Source organism: Marmota flaviventris, chromosome 3 (assembly GCF_047511675.1).
Source record: "Marmota flaviventris isolate mMarFla1 chromosome 3, mMarFla1.hap1, whole genome shotgun sequence".
NCBI lineage: Eukaryota > Metazoa > Chordata > Mammalia > Rodentia > Sciuridae > Marmota > Marmota flaviventris.
In genome coordinates, this window is record NC_092500.1 from 11,403,324 (window position 1) to 11,418,276 (window position 14,953).

The 14,953-nt window shown below is 55.5% G+C and overlaps 1 protein-coding gene across 2 annotated transcripts; it reads left to right on the forward strand.

Annotated features, from left to right (window-relative positions):
- Positions 1-553: 553 nt before the first annotated feature.
- On the forward strand, positions 554-10,707 carry Txn2 (thioredoxin 2). Of its 2 annotated transcripts, none has more exons than XM_071609516.1 (4): positions 554-636; positions 1,436-1,698; positions 3,516-3,639; positions 9,836-10,707. In XM_071609516.1, the coding sequence occupies exons 2-4, from the start codon at positions 1,436-1,438 to the stop codon at positions 9,947-9,949; spliced, it is 501 nt and encodes a 166-aa protein (XP_071465617.1). In that variant the 5' UTR covers positions 554-636; the 3' UTR covers positions 9,950-10,707. The 2 variants fall into 2 exon arrangements, with proteins under 2 accessions (XP_071465617.1, XP_071465618.1); XM_071609517.1 differs by lacking the exon at positions 554-636 and adding an exon at positions 677-1,157.
- The last annotated feature ends 4,246 nt before the right edge of the window (positions 10,708-14,953 follow it).

Below are 14,953 nucleotides of genomic sequence, written 5' to 3' on the forward strand. Positions count from 1 at the left end.
CATTTTACCTGGAGCCCAACCAGGGCTTGTTTCCCCAAAAGCTCCAAAGAGACAAGCTTAAGGACCTGGAAGTAGTCAAGCCTAGGCCCTCATGTCACATAATAGGAAACTGAAAACCTCACAGGCAGAGTGACCTGCCCACAACCATGAGGTCATACAGCTGTGGATGACCTGAGTGCCACAGGGTGGCCTCTTCGGGTAGGGAGTCTATTTTCTTTAAAGGCACTACACTTTGAGAAGCTTGGCTTTTGTAAAATGGAGAGAAACGAATTTTTTTGCCCTTCTATGAACCGCTGGAATACGGCTGAAATCAGTAGAAACCAAGAGCTTGTAACTTCACAACCACGCCTTTCTCCCGCCCTTTTCTCCCTCGCTAGCCCCGCCTGCTTCCGCCTCTTTTTCCGGTCCCCAACCCGGGTCCGCCGGGCTCTTCCGGTTCCTAATTGAGGATCCGCCCCTTTTTCTGCCATCCCCATTGGCGGAAAATCCGAGCCATCCCTCAAGTTGTAGAGACACCGCGTCCTGGTTGCGGTTCCCGGAAGTGACGCTAAAAGGCCCACCCCTGAGGAAGTGACGACAGGCGTGCCCTTGACAGACGGGGGTAGGGCTGTGCATCCCTCCGCTCGCTGCCGGGAGGTAGGTGCCCGGGGGTGGCTCGAGGTAGTGTCACGGCAGAGACCGCCGCAGGCGCGCTCCTGCGCAGGATGGTGGAGAGCGGGAGGAGGTCCCGGACGGGGAGACCTGGTCCTCCGGAAAGGGAGTTCCCTGGCGGCGTCCGATTTCCCCAGTTTCCTCCACACACGTCCCTCCTTTCGGGTTCCCTCCACGCCGTTCCTTCTGTCTTGGTTCCCGGTGCACTCCTGCACCTGTGTTTCCTAGTTCCTCCTCTGAATAGTTGGGCTTCTTGACAGTCCTTCGACCTTACCTTTTTCCCTTAATTTTTCATTCAAATGCTTTTTTAAAAGAGCAAGCAATAGATAAAGAACTTTACGGACGGCGTGAGTTCCGACGTGGACTGTCATTTAATGGTTGAGGTGTTTGGGGTATGTCGAGTAACCCACCCGGGTTGGATTCCGTATCTGGAAAACGGGCAGGACTAGGTGGCAGCTGCCTCAGAGTTGATCCTGGAGGACCAGTGGTGCACTTGACCTCAGCAGGTGCTCTGCAAATGAAGTTCCCCCCTCTCGTCCTTCTGATTCCACCTAAATCTTGATTTCTTTTTGGTTGTCAACTTCGTTTTCCTGTTCTGGTTTGCTTTCTATCTTTCGATTTTCATTCCTCACTTCTACCCCAGAAATCTTATATATTTGCTTGCATTTTTGCATCCACTTCTGTATTTTTCTAAACCCCCCAGTATTCCCAGATCCCTTTATCTTCTTAGTGTGTTGACTTCCTGTTGTGTGCCCCCAGATCATCCTGCCTTTTTCCCTTACAGATGGCTCAGCGACTTCTCCTGAGGAGGTTCCTGGCCTCTGTCATCTCCAGGAAGCTCCCCCAGGGTCGGTGGGCACCCCTCACCTCCAAGGCCTTGCAGACCCCCAAATGCTGTTCTGGTGGCCTGACAGTAACACCCAGCCCAGCCCGGACAATATATACCACCAGAGTCTGTTGGACAACCTTTAATGTCCAGGATGGACCTGACTTTCAAGACCGAGTTGTTAACAGTGAGACACCAGTGGTTGTGGATTTTCATGCACAGTGAGTACAAGGGGGGTCAGTGCAACCAGGGTCTCACCTGTTCAAGTATTTATTGAGTGCCTGCTATGTCCCAGGTCCATGTTCAAGGCTTCTTACACTTAGACTCATTATAAACACAGGTACACAGTCCTTGCTGTTACAGAGCGTCCAATCTGGTAGGAGACAGTGGTAAACAGTGCTGGGAAAGACTTAAATTCTGTATCCACTTCCTGAAAAGCTTATCTTCAGCTGGGACCAGAGTCAGAAAAACATATGAACATAGCATCACCTGGCTTTCAGTGTATACCAGTGGCTTGGCCCTACAGATAAGTTGACTTCACTTTGATATCTCACCACTAAAACTGTGGGTAGGACAGACAAAAGTTATCAGTGCCACCATAGCAGTGCCCAGGCATGTAGGAGGAGTGTGTTTTAGAGAGAGATAAATGCCTGTGGCCTGATTTTTAGCCTGGCTTTCATTTCCACATCACTGGGACCTGGCTAGATCCTAGCTTAAAAAAAAAAGTTAGACCTCTCAGAATCCTGGGAGGCGGTCCAGCACAGTGGTATACACATGTAATTCCAGTATCCTGGGAGACTGAGGCAGGAGGCTCACAGATTCAAAGCCAACCTCAGCAATTTAGCAAGGCCCTAAGCAACTTAGCAAGACTCTGTCTCAAATTAAAAAAAAAAAAAAGGCTGGGGATGTGGCTCAGTCATAAAGTGCCCCAGGTTCAGTCCCTGGTGTCAAAAAAGAAAAATGAATCCTGAAATGAACGAGTGCTCTCTGAATCAGAAGTTGGGAGGTTTAGGCCAGGCACAGTGGCACACACCTGTGATCCCAGCAGCTTTGGAGACTGAGGCAGGAGGATCATGAGTTCAAAGCAAGCCTGAGCAACGCTAAGCAACTCAGTGAAACCCTGTCTCTAAATAAAATATAACATAGGGCCTGGGATGTGGCTCAGTGGTCAAGTGACCCTGAGTTCAATCCCCAGTAACAAAAAAAAAAAAAAAAAAGATGTGAGGTTTTTCTGGGCATGTCTCTTTTTCTCTGGTTCTTGTTCTGATTCACCATATCTCCTTGGGCAGCCATGTGCTGTCCTTGTACTCCTTTTCTTGTAATCGGAGATAAGGTCTTGCAGACTGGGTCTTTTCAGTGTTGCAGCTTCATTGATTAGAATCTCTGAATGGAAGGGTTTTAAAGGCTAAGAATAACTTAGTTGTCAGTGGGGGCATGTGGAGTTATTCTTACCTCCTGGTCTAGTGAGAGGGTTTCTGAAGTGATCAATGATAATCTTTTCTTCAACAAGGAAGAGGGGTGCAAATGTATGTAATCAGTGCCAGGCACTGTCCTTGGTCCACGTACACAGAGATGATAGCACAGCATTTGTCCTGAAAGAGCTTCTTCCGCTCTTCCTAACCCCCACCAAGAGGGGATCACCTGTACACTGTGATCAGGGTAGTAATGGCAGTTGACTTGGGGATGCTTAGAGACCAGAGGTCACTTGGGAATGAAAGGAAACACTTTGGAAACAACCTCGGGTTATAATCCTGGCTGTGCTTCTCACTGGCTCTGTCATCTGCACAACCTTCACTGACATGGGCCTCAGTTTCTTTGGACACTGGTTTGGGACTAAGCTGAGAAGGTGCTGGCACAGCCGCGCAGTTACTGGTTCCCTCCCTTAGTTTTAAGCCTGTAGGGTCCAGGTGGGCCAAGGGGAGGTTCTGGGGAGCCCATGGATAGAGTGGTAACGTTCTTGTGACTGAAGGGTATGTCCTTTCTTTTTCCTTTTTTAAAATATGGACCACTTTGTGAATTTCCTTTCTTGCCTTCCAAGGTGGTGTGGCCCCTGCAAGATCTTAGGGCCACGGTTAGAGAAGATGGTGGCCAAGCAGCACGGGAAGGTGGTGATGGCCAAGGTGGACATTGATGACCACACGGACCTCGCCATTGAGTACGAGGTAGGGGTTGGTGGGGTTGCCGCTGGGCAGCCAGTGTGGGGATCCATCTGTCCTTCCGTGTTCTCAGGCTACAGTCCTCGTGCGCCCTGCCGTGTGCCGAGCAGGGTGATTCTGGCAGATAAGAGGATCCTGGTTCCCAGAAGCTCTTGGTCTGTTGGGAGAGACTGAATAAAGCACGCCAGTGTCGCCCGAGAGGAGGAAGAGGGACTCTGTCCTGGGGAGGGCAGGCAGGGAACTCTCCACATCAGACCCTCTGAGCTGAGAAGGAAGGGCATGGGGAACAGTGTGCAGGAGGACGCGGAGTCGGAGCTGCTCGCTGACACAGTGTTTATGGGGAGTGCCTCAGGCACCGGGCTCCCCTGCTTGGTGCCGTGGAAGTGGTTGTGAGCCCACTTAGGCTCCTGCCTTCCGTGTGTTAAATCAGGAGTCTTCGACCTGTTCTCTGAAGAACCAGCAGGAGGCATTTGAGGTTTTGCAGGGCAGTGGTCTCTACGGCAGCCACAGTCAGTAGTCATGGTGGTCAGGGGAAGGAGTGTGACCGCGTCCCCAGAGACTGTTTACACAGCCAGGCAGCAGTGGCCTGTGGGCAGAGCTCACTGGCCTGTTCTAGGTACAGGTGCAGTGTCATGTCAGTGCTTAGAAAGTTTCTGATTTTGAAACATTTCAGATCTGGGATTTTTGGATTAGGGGCACTCAGCCAGTAAAGTCTGTGTAAATATTCTAATACCCCCCCAAAATCTGAAATCTGAAACATTTCAGTTCCTGAGGATAAGGGATACTCAGTCTGTAATGAGGGCTGTGGAGAGAAGTAAATCAGGAAGAGGGGGTGGGAGTGCCGAGCAAGGGGTGAGGGGGTTTCCTGTTTAAAAGGGTGGGCTGGGGAAGGCCTGGCTGGGAAGCTGAGACTGAGCAGAGACCCAGTGGGCCGAGGAGTGAAGGGGAAAGCCTCTGAAGAGCCACCAGGCAGAGCAGACGTCAAACACAAAGGCCCTGAGTTGCTCACACCCAGGGAGGTAGGGCATCCTCTGGGCCTTGGAGACCCCTGTGGCTAGAGAAAGGGCGAGGTTCTCCGAGGCTGAGTGGCCGCGGTGAAGGGTCAAGCAAGGAGCAGGAGGACAGGCAATTGACAAACCAAATTGAGGGGGTGGTCTTTGGACAGCCTGTGGACGATGGCCTGTTACAGAGGCAAGGTGGCACCTGGCGACCTCAGGGCCAACTCTGGCTCACAGACACATTTGGTCTGGCTCCTAAAGTGTTCTAAAGAAATAGGAAGCCAGTGGTTGATATTTAAAATTCAGAGGTGTTCACACGAATATCCCCATTCCTGGTTTTCTTGAAAGACATGATCTGGCCAGCAGGAGCCTCCCCGCCCTTCCTCCTCTGAGGAGCAGGTGGCTGGACGAGCGGCCTCTTCCCAGAGTCCAGAAACCCAGCCTCAGCTCCCATAGGACCAGCCAAAGCAGAGGTGCTCGTCCTCCACCACGCCCCGTGGAAGGACACACGTGGGGGTGGGACAGGGTGAGAACCGGGACACTGTCCCTGCTGGGCAGATAGGGGCAGCCCCCCAAAGGAGTTGAGGCTGGCCCTGCCAGAAGCCTCATGGCCGCCACAGCTGGCTACTTGCAGGGCTGACCTTGGGACCTGGCAACAGTGCCGCGTACGAGGTCTAGGGGAGGGAGGAGAGGCTGTTTTTTCAAAGGCTCTCCCTGATTGCTCAACCAAATGGGACCTTTGTCTGACCCTTTGGATACCCCTGGCTTTCCCCTACTTGTCTACCCTGTCCCCGGGGCCACCGCAGCTGTAGGAGTCAGTTGGTGACCTTCTGATTCAGCTTGGGGCTGAGCTCCTGGGGCCTCCTGCAGGGCTGTGGGCAGGACCAAGACGCCCAGGCTTCCTCCTGGCGCGCTGGACACCACAGCTCCAGCCTCAGCAGGCTCTTCAGTAGACCCCTGAGGGCCAGCCGTGCGCCAGGGACAGTGGGAACTGGTACCTAGGCGAGGGAGAGCCCTTCTGCCAGCAGTGGGCCCCCAGATGGTGAGAATGGCCAGGACCGCCCTGACCTGGTTCCAGGAGACCTGATGTGGGGACAGGTGCTAATGTCCTGCAGTCAAACCTGGAAGATGAGGGGTTCCTCTGGTGGGGCCAGGTCTCCCTTTCCCTCTGCCCGCTGTCCAAGTGCTGGGCTGGACACACAGAAAGACCTCAGGGCAGCCGGGCCCACGTCACCTGCTGTTTTGCCAAGCCCTGGACTTGCGTCACTATAAGGCTTAGGAAACGCCAGCAGAATTCCCCCACCCCTCCCACCCTTCCTTCCCTCACACCTGTTCTAGGAGCACACAGGGAGCAGGTTCCTGCTAAGAGCTCCGCAGTACTCCTGGCACAGCTTCCTCCAGGGCCTCAAGCCCTTTTCCAAATGTTGGATGAGTTTGTTGGGAAGACTGCTGTAAGGGACACTGGGCGCTGGGAGTGTGGCTCTGTGAAGAGCACTGCCCAGAGTGCGCGAGGCCCTGGCTTCAAGCCCTGGTTCAGGGGGGAATAGGTCTGTGTGATCATACGTGTGCCTGTGGGGGTGGGTAGTTTTCTTAGGGCAGTTGTAGGTTCACAGCAAGAGTGACAGATTTCCCTGCCCCCGCCAGCCTTCTCCACTGTCGGCATCTCCCACCAGAGTGCTGGACCTGCCCTCACACGTCATCATCACCCCAAGTCCAGGGTGCTCAGTAGGGCTCACTCTTGGTGTGGTTCATTCTGTAAATTTGGACAGATGTCTGATAATGTGTACCCACTGTCGTGGTATCGCACAGATCATTTTCTTTCTTTTTTTTTTTTTAATATTTATTTTTTAGCTGTATTTGGGCACACTATTTTAATTATTTATTTTTATGTGGTGCTGAGGATCAAACCCAGGGCCTAGCACATTCTAGGCGAGCGCATTTTACCACTGAGCCACAACCCCATATCAGCACAGATCATTTTCAAAAATCTGTGTTGCGCTTGCTCGTCCCTCGTGCCCCCCGCACTGGCTGCCATGGATCTTACCGTCTCCACGGTGTTGCCTTTTCTAGGATGTAATATAGTTGGATTTGCCTTTTCAACAACACTTTTTTCCAAGAAAAAGCATCTCTTATCTCAAAAAGCTTTTATAAAACATTTGGCATTTCTTTTCTTTTTGTTTCAATATTTATTTATTTTTTAGTTGTAGTCAGACACAATGCCTTTATTGTATCTATTCATATGCGGTGCTGAGGATCTAACCCAGGGCCCCGCATGTGCTAGGCAGGCACGCTACCGCTGAGCCACCACCCAGCCCATTGGCATTTCTTATTTGAAGCATGAAATCTGTGAACGCTTCTTCCTGTGGTCTTCATCCTGCGGGGACGCAGTATTTGTCCTGGTTCTTTGCTATTTGGTGGCAGTAGAGCAGATTTGATGTTATGGACAGCAGAGTCAAGCAGAGCCCGTTTCAAATGCCACCTCTTTCCCTTCACTTGCTGGTCATCTCAGAGCAGTCACTCTGCCTTCCAGCCTCAGCCTTCTCGTCCCTGAATGACCCTAATAGGGCTGAGGGTGTAGCTCAGCCGTAGGATACTTGCCTGAGTGTATGGGGCCGTGGGTTCAGTCCTCAGCACTACAAAACAAAACAAAACATACACATACACATCTGTATATATATATAAATAATGACCCTACCTAGAGGCAGTGATTTATAAAGTAGCCATGTACGTGCCCAGCATCCCTGCATATGACAGTGAGATTTTCTTTTGTGTTAGTTCTGCTGTTAGCGGAGGAGGAGGCCACCAGCATCCAAGGACACCTAGCACTATGCCAGTCCTTTGGTATACCCTTAGTGAAGTTGGTTACCAAATGGATGAGTTGGGTGAATTGGGGGAAGATCTGGTGGACTTTGAGCCCCAGTGGCCTTGCGGGTGGGCCAGGGATCTTTGGAGAGGGACCACACACATGCACCTTCCCACTCTGAGTTCTTCAAAGAGAGGAGGCTCCAGGTAGCTTCACAGCCCGAGGACCACAGCTCAGCCCGGCTCATCTCTCTCCAGCCCCCTTGGCCCTGCCACAGTAGAGAAGCAGGTTGGGTCCTGGCTCCATCCCTCCCGTTCCTGTCAGTATTCCAGAGGGAGCACCAAGCCCGTCCCCATCCACTGCTGGCATGTTCCCTGGGAGCAGCAAAGCCGTGACTTCCTGTTACAGCCCAGGGACCCCATGTTGTCCTGGAAGCCAGCTTCCTATGAGCCCCAGTGTGTGTGAATGTTTAAGCTCCAACTTCAGAGCCTCCCCTTGGTCAGCAGGGACTAGACCTTAGGTGACATGAAAGTGCACACCCAGTGCCAGCGTGGGGCTTGCACACCTGAAGGCATACGCCTGCGAGGCCATGAAGGGACCTTTCCAGGACAGCCGGGTACACTCTCCAGCCACCTCTGTGGGCTTAAGTCCTACCCTTTTTGTTTTGTTTTTTCAGTCCTGTGGGTGGAACCCTAGAACCCAGGGCCTACACGTGCGAGGCAGGTGCTCTGCCACTGAGCACATCCCCAGCCAAAGGCCGTATCTTAAACAGTGGCATAAAGGATGTATTTTCGTTAAAGAGATGGCACAGGATGGTGTCCACCAAGTGTGAAGATGAAAGCCATGTTGGAGCCCTGTGCCACAGTTGGCTGCCTGCCTGAGGCACCCCAGGTCCTCTGCTGGCCATCAGGGGGCGCACAGCGCCTGTGGTGTGTCTGGAACGTGCTGACCTGGACCTGGAGAGGGTGAGCCATGCGCTCAGTTTTCGGCCCTTAATGCTGTCACCCGTGCCAGAATATACACAGACAGAGGCAGCGGGGAGCCGAGAACAGGTGCACTCACGTCAGCTCAGTGCCTGTGGTGGCACATGCTCTTTGAGAAGTGTTGGCTGCCACCCACCTCAGTCACAGGGACAGTGTCATCTTACCTGCTGTTTGTCCCCAAAGTGCTCTTTGGAGTGACTGTGGGGCCTTTTTGTAGGCGTGTGAGGTGAGGATTGGGGGATGAGGATGGGCAGGTCTGGCCTGCACATTCGCAGCCCACGTGGCACGGGTTTTGCACACTGAATCCTAGGTCTGACCTCCCGAGTGACTTGGGCCAGGGCAGAGCTCAGGCCGTGGGGACACCTGGTAGGTTTGTGTGGATAGCTCCTGTTACTCTGCAGCTACTGGTGTGTAAGGGAAGTCTGTATTTGTCTTGTTCTGTTTATAGTTTTCTCAAATGCCTGTGAGTGCCAGGCAGGGCGCCCAGGCAGCAGGGCGAGGGTGCCAGTGCGGGGTGGCTTCACTGCAGTCCTATACCCTACCCCGCCCCGAGGGAGCCACAGCTAGTGCTCCCCTCCCTTCCCAGTGAAGAGGTGTCAGGTCGGATATGGCTGTCCCCCCACCACCACCCATGCCGTCCAGTCGGAGCTGTGGGTTTCCAAACCCCGTTACTCTTCTCAGCAGCGGGCCGTGGTAGCTCTCGTGGGGCCCTGAGCAGGGCTCCTCTGACACACCTTCTGTAGCCGCTGGTTGAGTGCCCGCTGTGCCAGGTGCCGTACTAGTGCCCACCCATCACCAGGTTAGCACTGAGGCTTGACTGGCAGCATTTCATGCAGCCTTCCTGTGCTCTGCAGGAGGTGTGGCAGTGTCCCCTTGCTCCAGAAAGCCCTGAGCCTTGGGGTAATCAGAGGACAGCCAGGGTCTTCCACTGGGGTCAGGGGAGCTGAACCAGGCAGCCCAGAGCCAGGACCCCAACCACCAGCTTGCTATGTGAGTCCCAGCCCTTTCCCAAACCCTCAAGGTGGGCTCTGTCATCCCCGGGAGACGGAGGAGGACTGAGAGGCCCAGACAGGCACATGGCCTAGCTAGAAGCCCCAGCTCCTCCCCAGCCCGGCCCAGCCTGGCCTGCAGCTGCACGGGCTATTTTCATCTCCTGCCATTCCAGCCAAGCCACTGGGCCAGGGAGTCAGTGGCGTGGCCGGGGAGGAAGGGAACTGCCCGGAGGCTACAATGGAAGCAGCTGCTCCAGCGGCGGGCCTCCAGCCCTGCAGCCTCCTGCACCAGGGAAGGCCACTGTCCTTTGGGCAGATACTGCCCCATTAAGCCCCCAGCCCCCCCCCACCACCAAAGGCTTGGGAATGTCTGCTGAGAGGTGTTCACCTCCAAGTGACTTGGATTCCCTTGTCACCTCCATCCAGGTGTCAGCTGTGCCTACTGTGCTGGCCATCAAGAATGGGGATGTGGTGGACAAGTTTGTAGGCATCAAAGATGAGGACCAGCTGGAGGCCTTCCTCAAGAAGCTGATCGGCTGACGAGCAGGGAAGCGTCCTGAGCACCCTTGCCCGCCTGGACGCCCGTCCTGGGGGGAGCCCAGGAGAACGCAGCCCTCCCCTCCCCGCACCCCTGTGTCCACCCCGTGGGCCCCTGCTTTGGAGACCAGCCTCCAGACACGGAGCCACCAATGCTGCCCACCTGCCCACTGCCAGGGTGACCGTCAGAGGAGTGGTGACCGTCAGGGGAGGGGACATCGTGTTCCCACCCACTCCTTCTCTCTGCTCCCTCTAGGGCCAGTCGATGTTCTCCCGAGATGCTAGAGAATGCCCGGGGCCAGCCTGCAGAGGACTGTCCAGACGGCAGCTGGTCCCCATCGCCTTGGTCCCTCTGATCTGCAACCCCCATCTCATCTGCCTCCTGCATTTTTCTTTCCTGCCGCTGTTTTGTAAAAGAAAAAGGAGAAAACAAGATGCCGAGCAGTGGGAGTGATAGAGGATTCTCTCATTTCTTGTAGGTCTGTAATAAAGAACTTTATGTGGTCCCTTCTACCTCCTGCTGGGAAGAACAGACCCTGGGCCCCACACTGAACCCCGCAGCCACCCTGTCCCTGCCTCCCAGAGAGCCGCCCTTCTCCCATCCTTCCCTCCCAGGCACCAGGGCACTGTCTGCAGGAGCCCTGGAGGCCCTTGACCGGAAGGCTCCAGGTGCACCCGCCCTCACTGTCCACAGCCCCTGGCTCTCAGCAGAAGACTGCACTGTGAACAAATCAGACCAATAAAACCAGGGTTTGCACTGAGGGCAGCTTCCGTTCTGTCTGAGCTGTGAGCACTTGGGATCCAGGCTCAACCTCTGTCCCTGTTTGTTCCTCTGACTCTCCACTACCCTGTGCTCTGACCAGTCCCTCCATATACTGGTACTCTCTGTCCTGGAGACATCTTCACACTCTTGGGGCCAAAGGTGTTGCCTCTGTGACCCAGACTAGGACTGGGTTCATGGGCTGCAGACCAGGATTTCCATCCAGACATTGATGCCTCTGAAACGTGAACTCTGGGGCCCCAGCGAGACCTGCCACACCTGCTGGCTCCCGGCTGCTCCTACAGATACTCAAAGGAGGCTCAGCCTCCTTTCCGTGTGTTCTCACAGGAAATCAAGCCCTGGACCAGACTTCACTCCCGGTCCGGCTCCCCCTGGCCATAGCAGCTACCTGGGCTCTGCCTCCCTACTAGAGCCAGCCTGCCACCTGGTCCCATTGCCTAGAAGAGGTCTTCAGTGATAGGTGGCAGGAGTGTCCTGACACCCTGCCCCTGGCCCAGGATGAGTGTCCACTGGTTGTGCGTTCTTGGTGGCACAGCTGTTTTCACTAGAACCGCCGAGAAAGCCAGATGTGGTGGCGTACCTGCAGGCCTAGCAATTCTGGGGGCTGCAGTAGCGGGATTGCCATAGTACCCTGAGATCCTGCTACCACAGCAGTGGCCTGCTTCCCTGGCCTAGGTAACAGCAAGACCCTCTCTGAACAAAGCACTCCCAAGAGACAGGACCACCCAGGGGTGCCTCAGGAAGGCCACAGCGGAGCAGGAGAGGGGCCGGCTGATGAGGGATGATGGCTTTAAAGTCCTCAGGTTCAAGACCCATCAAAGCACAGGCCTGTTCCCTCAAAGCTGCCCCACCCAAAGAACATTAGGGTCTTGTTCCCACATTCCATAGGATACCTGCTAAGAGGTTACAGAGCATGTCCCAGGTCATAAGGCCTGTGAGTGGCTGGCTGGCCCCCAGGCCAGGGCACTGCCCTCCTTAGTCCTCTGTAATAAAGTACAAGATCTCGACCTCCTGGTGAGCCAACAGGGCTGGCAGTGTCTGCTCATTCACACAAAAGGGCAGGGGTTGAGCAAGAGGACATTCATGGGTGAGGGGTGGGGCCAGAGCTGGGCCCAGCCCTTCCACTGCACCCGCTGTTCCTTAAAAGGTACCCTTGGCTGAGCACTTGCTACACACATTACCTCATTCAATTCCACTCTTGTGAGGCAAGTATTATTTAGTGGAGAAACCTTCAGCGAAATTGACTTGCCCAAGGTCACATCTAAAATGTGACCTTGCCTAATAGGAACCCAGGTGGGAGTCTGGCCTCTCCCCCTAGGTGGGTGTGAAGAGCTGTCAGAGGCTTGGAGCCAAAGGCAGGGCCTCTGCCACCCCAGCCGTCCCTCAGAAGGTGCTTGGCCAAGCGAACTGAGCCTGCGGCCATGGCTGGGCATTCCAAGTTGGCAGTCTCTGCCCGGGAGGCTGTTGGCCATGAGTCACTGGCTGTGAGCACAGAATCCTCAGGGTGATCCTGTCTCACTAATTCCAAAGCTCTGACCTCACCAGGGATGCTGCTGGCGCTGCAAAGGCAGCCCCCAGTGGCCCTCCGTGTCTCAGTTTTAGGGCCGTGGAACAGGTGGGCAGCACAGCCACAGGCTGGAGCAGAAAGAGCCTTTAGCCACCAGGTTGAGGAGCTTGGGGAGGGGACAAGGGCTCAGGCTCCTCTCAGCCTCGAGACTCCCCGGTGTGGCTTCCTGCTTTAATTCTGGTGCCCAGCGTATCCAGCTGGTCTGGAGGAGGCTTGAGCTCCTTCACCAGCTCTAAGCTTCTGCCCCCACCTCTGCCCTGCCAGGCAGGACAGACACCTCCTGGCTCACAGAGGGACAGCCATGGAGTGGCCAAGATACGTTCCATGAGCTGAGCACCTCTTGGAAGCATTAGAATGTACGGTGGGCACTGACACGGTCCTTCTAAAACGTGCCAAACACGGGAGAGAATCTGACTGTCTGCAAGGAATGTGTGTGTGTGTGTGTGTGTGTGTGTGTGTGTGTGGTGCTGGGGATTGGCCCCAGGGCCTTGTGCATGCCAGGCAGGCACTCTGCCAACTGAGCTTTGTCCCCAGCCCCCTGCAAGGAAGTTAAGCTTTACGGACCCCAGAGCAAGAAGGGGCAGCAGGTAGATCCCGAGCTATTCTCTGGGCAGTGTGAAGGGACCCGAGGGGCTATCCAGCCTCCCTTGAAGGCACGGAGAAGGGGGACCTGCCAATTTAGCACCTTTCTATAGGGCTGGAATCTGAACCCAAGGGCCCTGATTTCGGCCACAGCAAAACGACAATAAGACACCACCCTCTCTCCCCTCCGCAGGAGAGGCGAGCGTGGGGGACACTGTCTCTGTGCAGGGTAGACTCTGGGTCCAGGACCTGTCAGGTGGAGAGGATGTTGGTGCTGTGACCCTGCCCTTCCCAGCACTCCCTGCCCCGGCAAAGGGTCTGGGTCTAGGCCAGCTCGACCCCCACCCTGGCCACCTGGGAAAGCTCTTCCAGAAAGTGAAGGCAGTCCTGGCGGGCTGCGGAAATCCCTCAGTGCGCCCTGGGCTGGGAGGGCCTCGAAACAATGCCGGGCCACGTCCTTAGTGCGCAGGATGCCATTGGCAAGCAAGGCTTCCAGGCGTGTTCCTCCCCACTGCCTGGAACACCAGCTGCAGGGTGACCCTGAGCCCTGCCAGGGCTGGGGTCTGCGGCTCCACAGGAAATCTGGGCCACTCCTGTTCCAAGGAGCCTCGCCTCTCCAGCCACCTCCTGGCAGCCCTCTGGGGGCCAGGGGCCACACTGGCCACTCCACAACAGCAGGAGGGCAGGAAGACTCAGATGGGGTTCAGATACTGCCGTCCACCTGCAGGCTGTGGGACCTGTCGCCTTACTTGGGCATTCTGAGGCTCAACTCCGCAGCAGTAGAATGTGAACCTGCTGCCGAATGCACGCACCTGTGTCATGCAGAAAAGACAGGGACTGATGTCACCATTTTACAGAGGAAGAAAACGGAGGCTCAGAGAGCCAAAGTCAGTAGGCAGGGGCAGGTGTCAGAGCTCACATATTTGACTCCAAAGTCTAACTAGACTTCTGTGTCCCCTGAGCACCAGCTGGGGCTGGTGAGTCAGTGCCAGTGAGGTCCTGGGGAGGATTAAGTGGCACCGCGGCACCTCGTGGGCAAGCGGGAGCTGCTTGGCTTCCCTGGCTCTTCCTCTGCTCAGCGCCCAGGATGGGAGGGACAAGCCCTGAACCAGGCTGGGACCTCACAGCAGCCTGTGTCCCAGCCCTGAGTCCTGCCACTGCCCACTGCTGCCCTGGGGAGTGGGAGGTGATGACCTCACCCGTGGAGAATGCCCACTACCGTTCTCATGAATCCTCTGTGCTGCTGCCTCCTGGCCACTTCTGCCCACCCTCCTGTGGCAGCGGGGGGGGGGGGGGAAGCCTCTCTCTGGGGTTGGGACACCCCAGCCCAGCCACATCCTGCATCGGGGTGAGCTTAGTCAAGGAGCCGTCTCCTGTCTGCTGCCTTCCTTGACCCCACACAGGGAGGGACCCAGCATGGATCCCTTTGTGTCCAGGGGCTCCCTCCCCCTTCTCTGACCTCCCACACCCATCTGAGGTAGGGATTGCTGTTCCCATTTCGCGTATGAAGAGACCGAGGCTCAGAGAAGTAAAGACATGTCCAGGGCCACATCCCGGGAATGGACCCTGGGTGGCCTGACCCAGTCCCCTGCTCCACCCACTCTACCACACTGCGGCCCCAGGAGGGTCAAAACCCTCTGCTCATGCCAGGAGTGGGGACCCCCTAACCCCCAGAAGGAGGCAGGAGATATCCTTTGTTCAGCATCCATTCCTAAGGCCAGAATGTTCTCCAGTCCACACGCGGCATCTTGGCCACAGTGTCTGCAAGTGCCTCTCTGGGCCTCAGGTGCTGGATGTAAGAGGAGGACACAGCTCCCCCAAGGAGGGCCCTGGGGGTGGATGCTGGAGGCTGGCTTTGAAGGGGCTTTGGAGTCACAGTCACCTGATTCCAGTGGAGTCCTCTCCCTCACCAGCTGAGCCTCAGGGTTTTGGGTTTTGCTTTGGTACCAGGCAGTGAGCCCGCGGTGTTTACCTGTGGAGTCGCATCTCCAGCCCTTTTTTATATTGAGCCTTAGTTTTCTTCAACTCTGAAATAGGAGGAGAGTACTCTTCTCCAGGAGAGAGTCTGACAAGAGAT

Bases quoted from the DNA above. Each gene is read 5' to 3' on its own strand.
- Txn2 (XM_071609516.1), top strand. From the start codon at position 1,436: ATGGCTCAGCGACTTCTCCTGAGGAGGTTCCTGGCCTCTGTCATCTCC. The intron at 1,699-3,515 runs GTGAGTACAAGG...TTGCCTTCCAAG, and splicing joins GTTGTGGATTTTCATGCACA to GTGGTGTGGCCCCTGCAAGA. The intron at 3,640-9,835 runs GTAGGGGTTGGT...ACCTCCATCCAG, and splicing joins ACCTCGCCATTGAGTACGAG to GTGTCAGCTGTGCCTACTGT.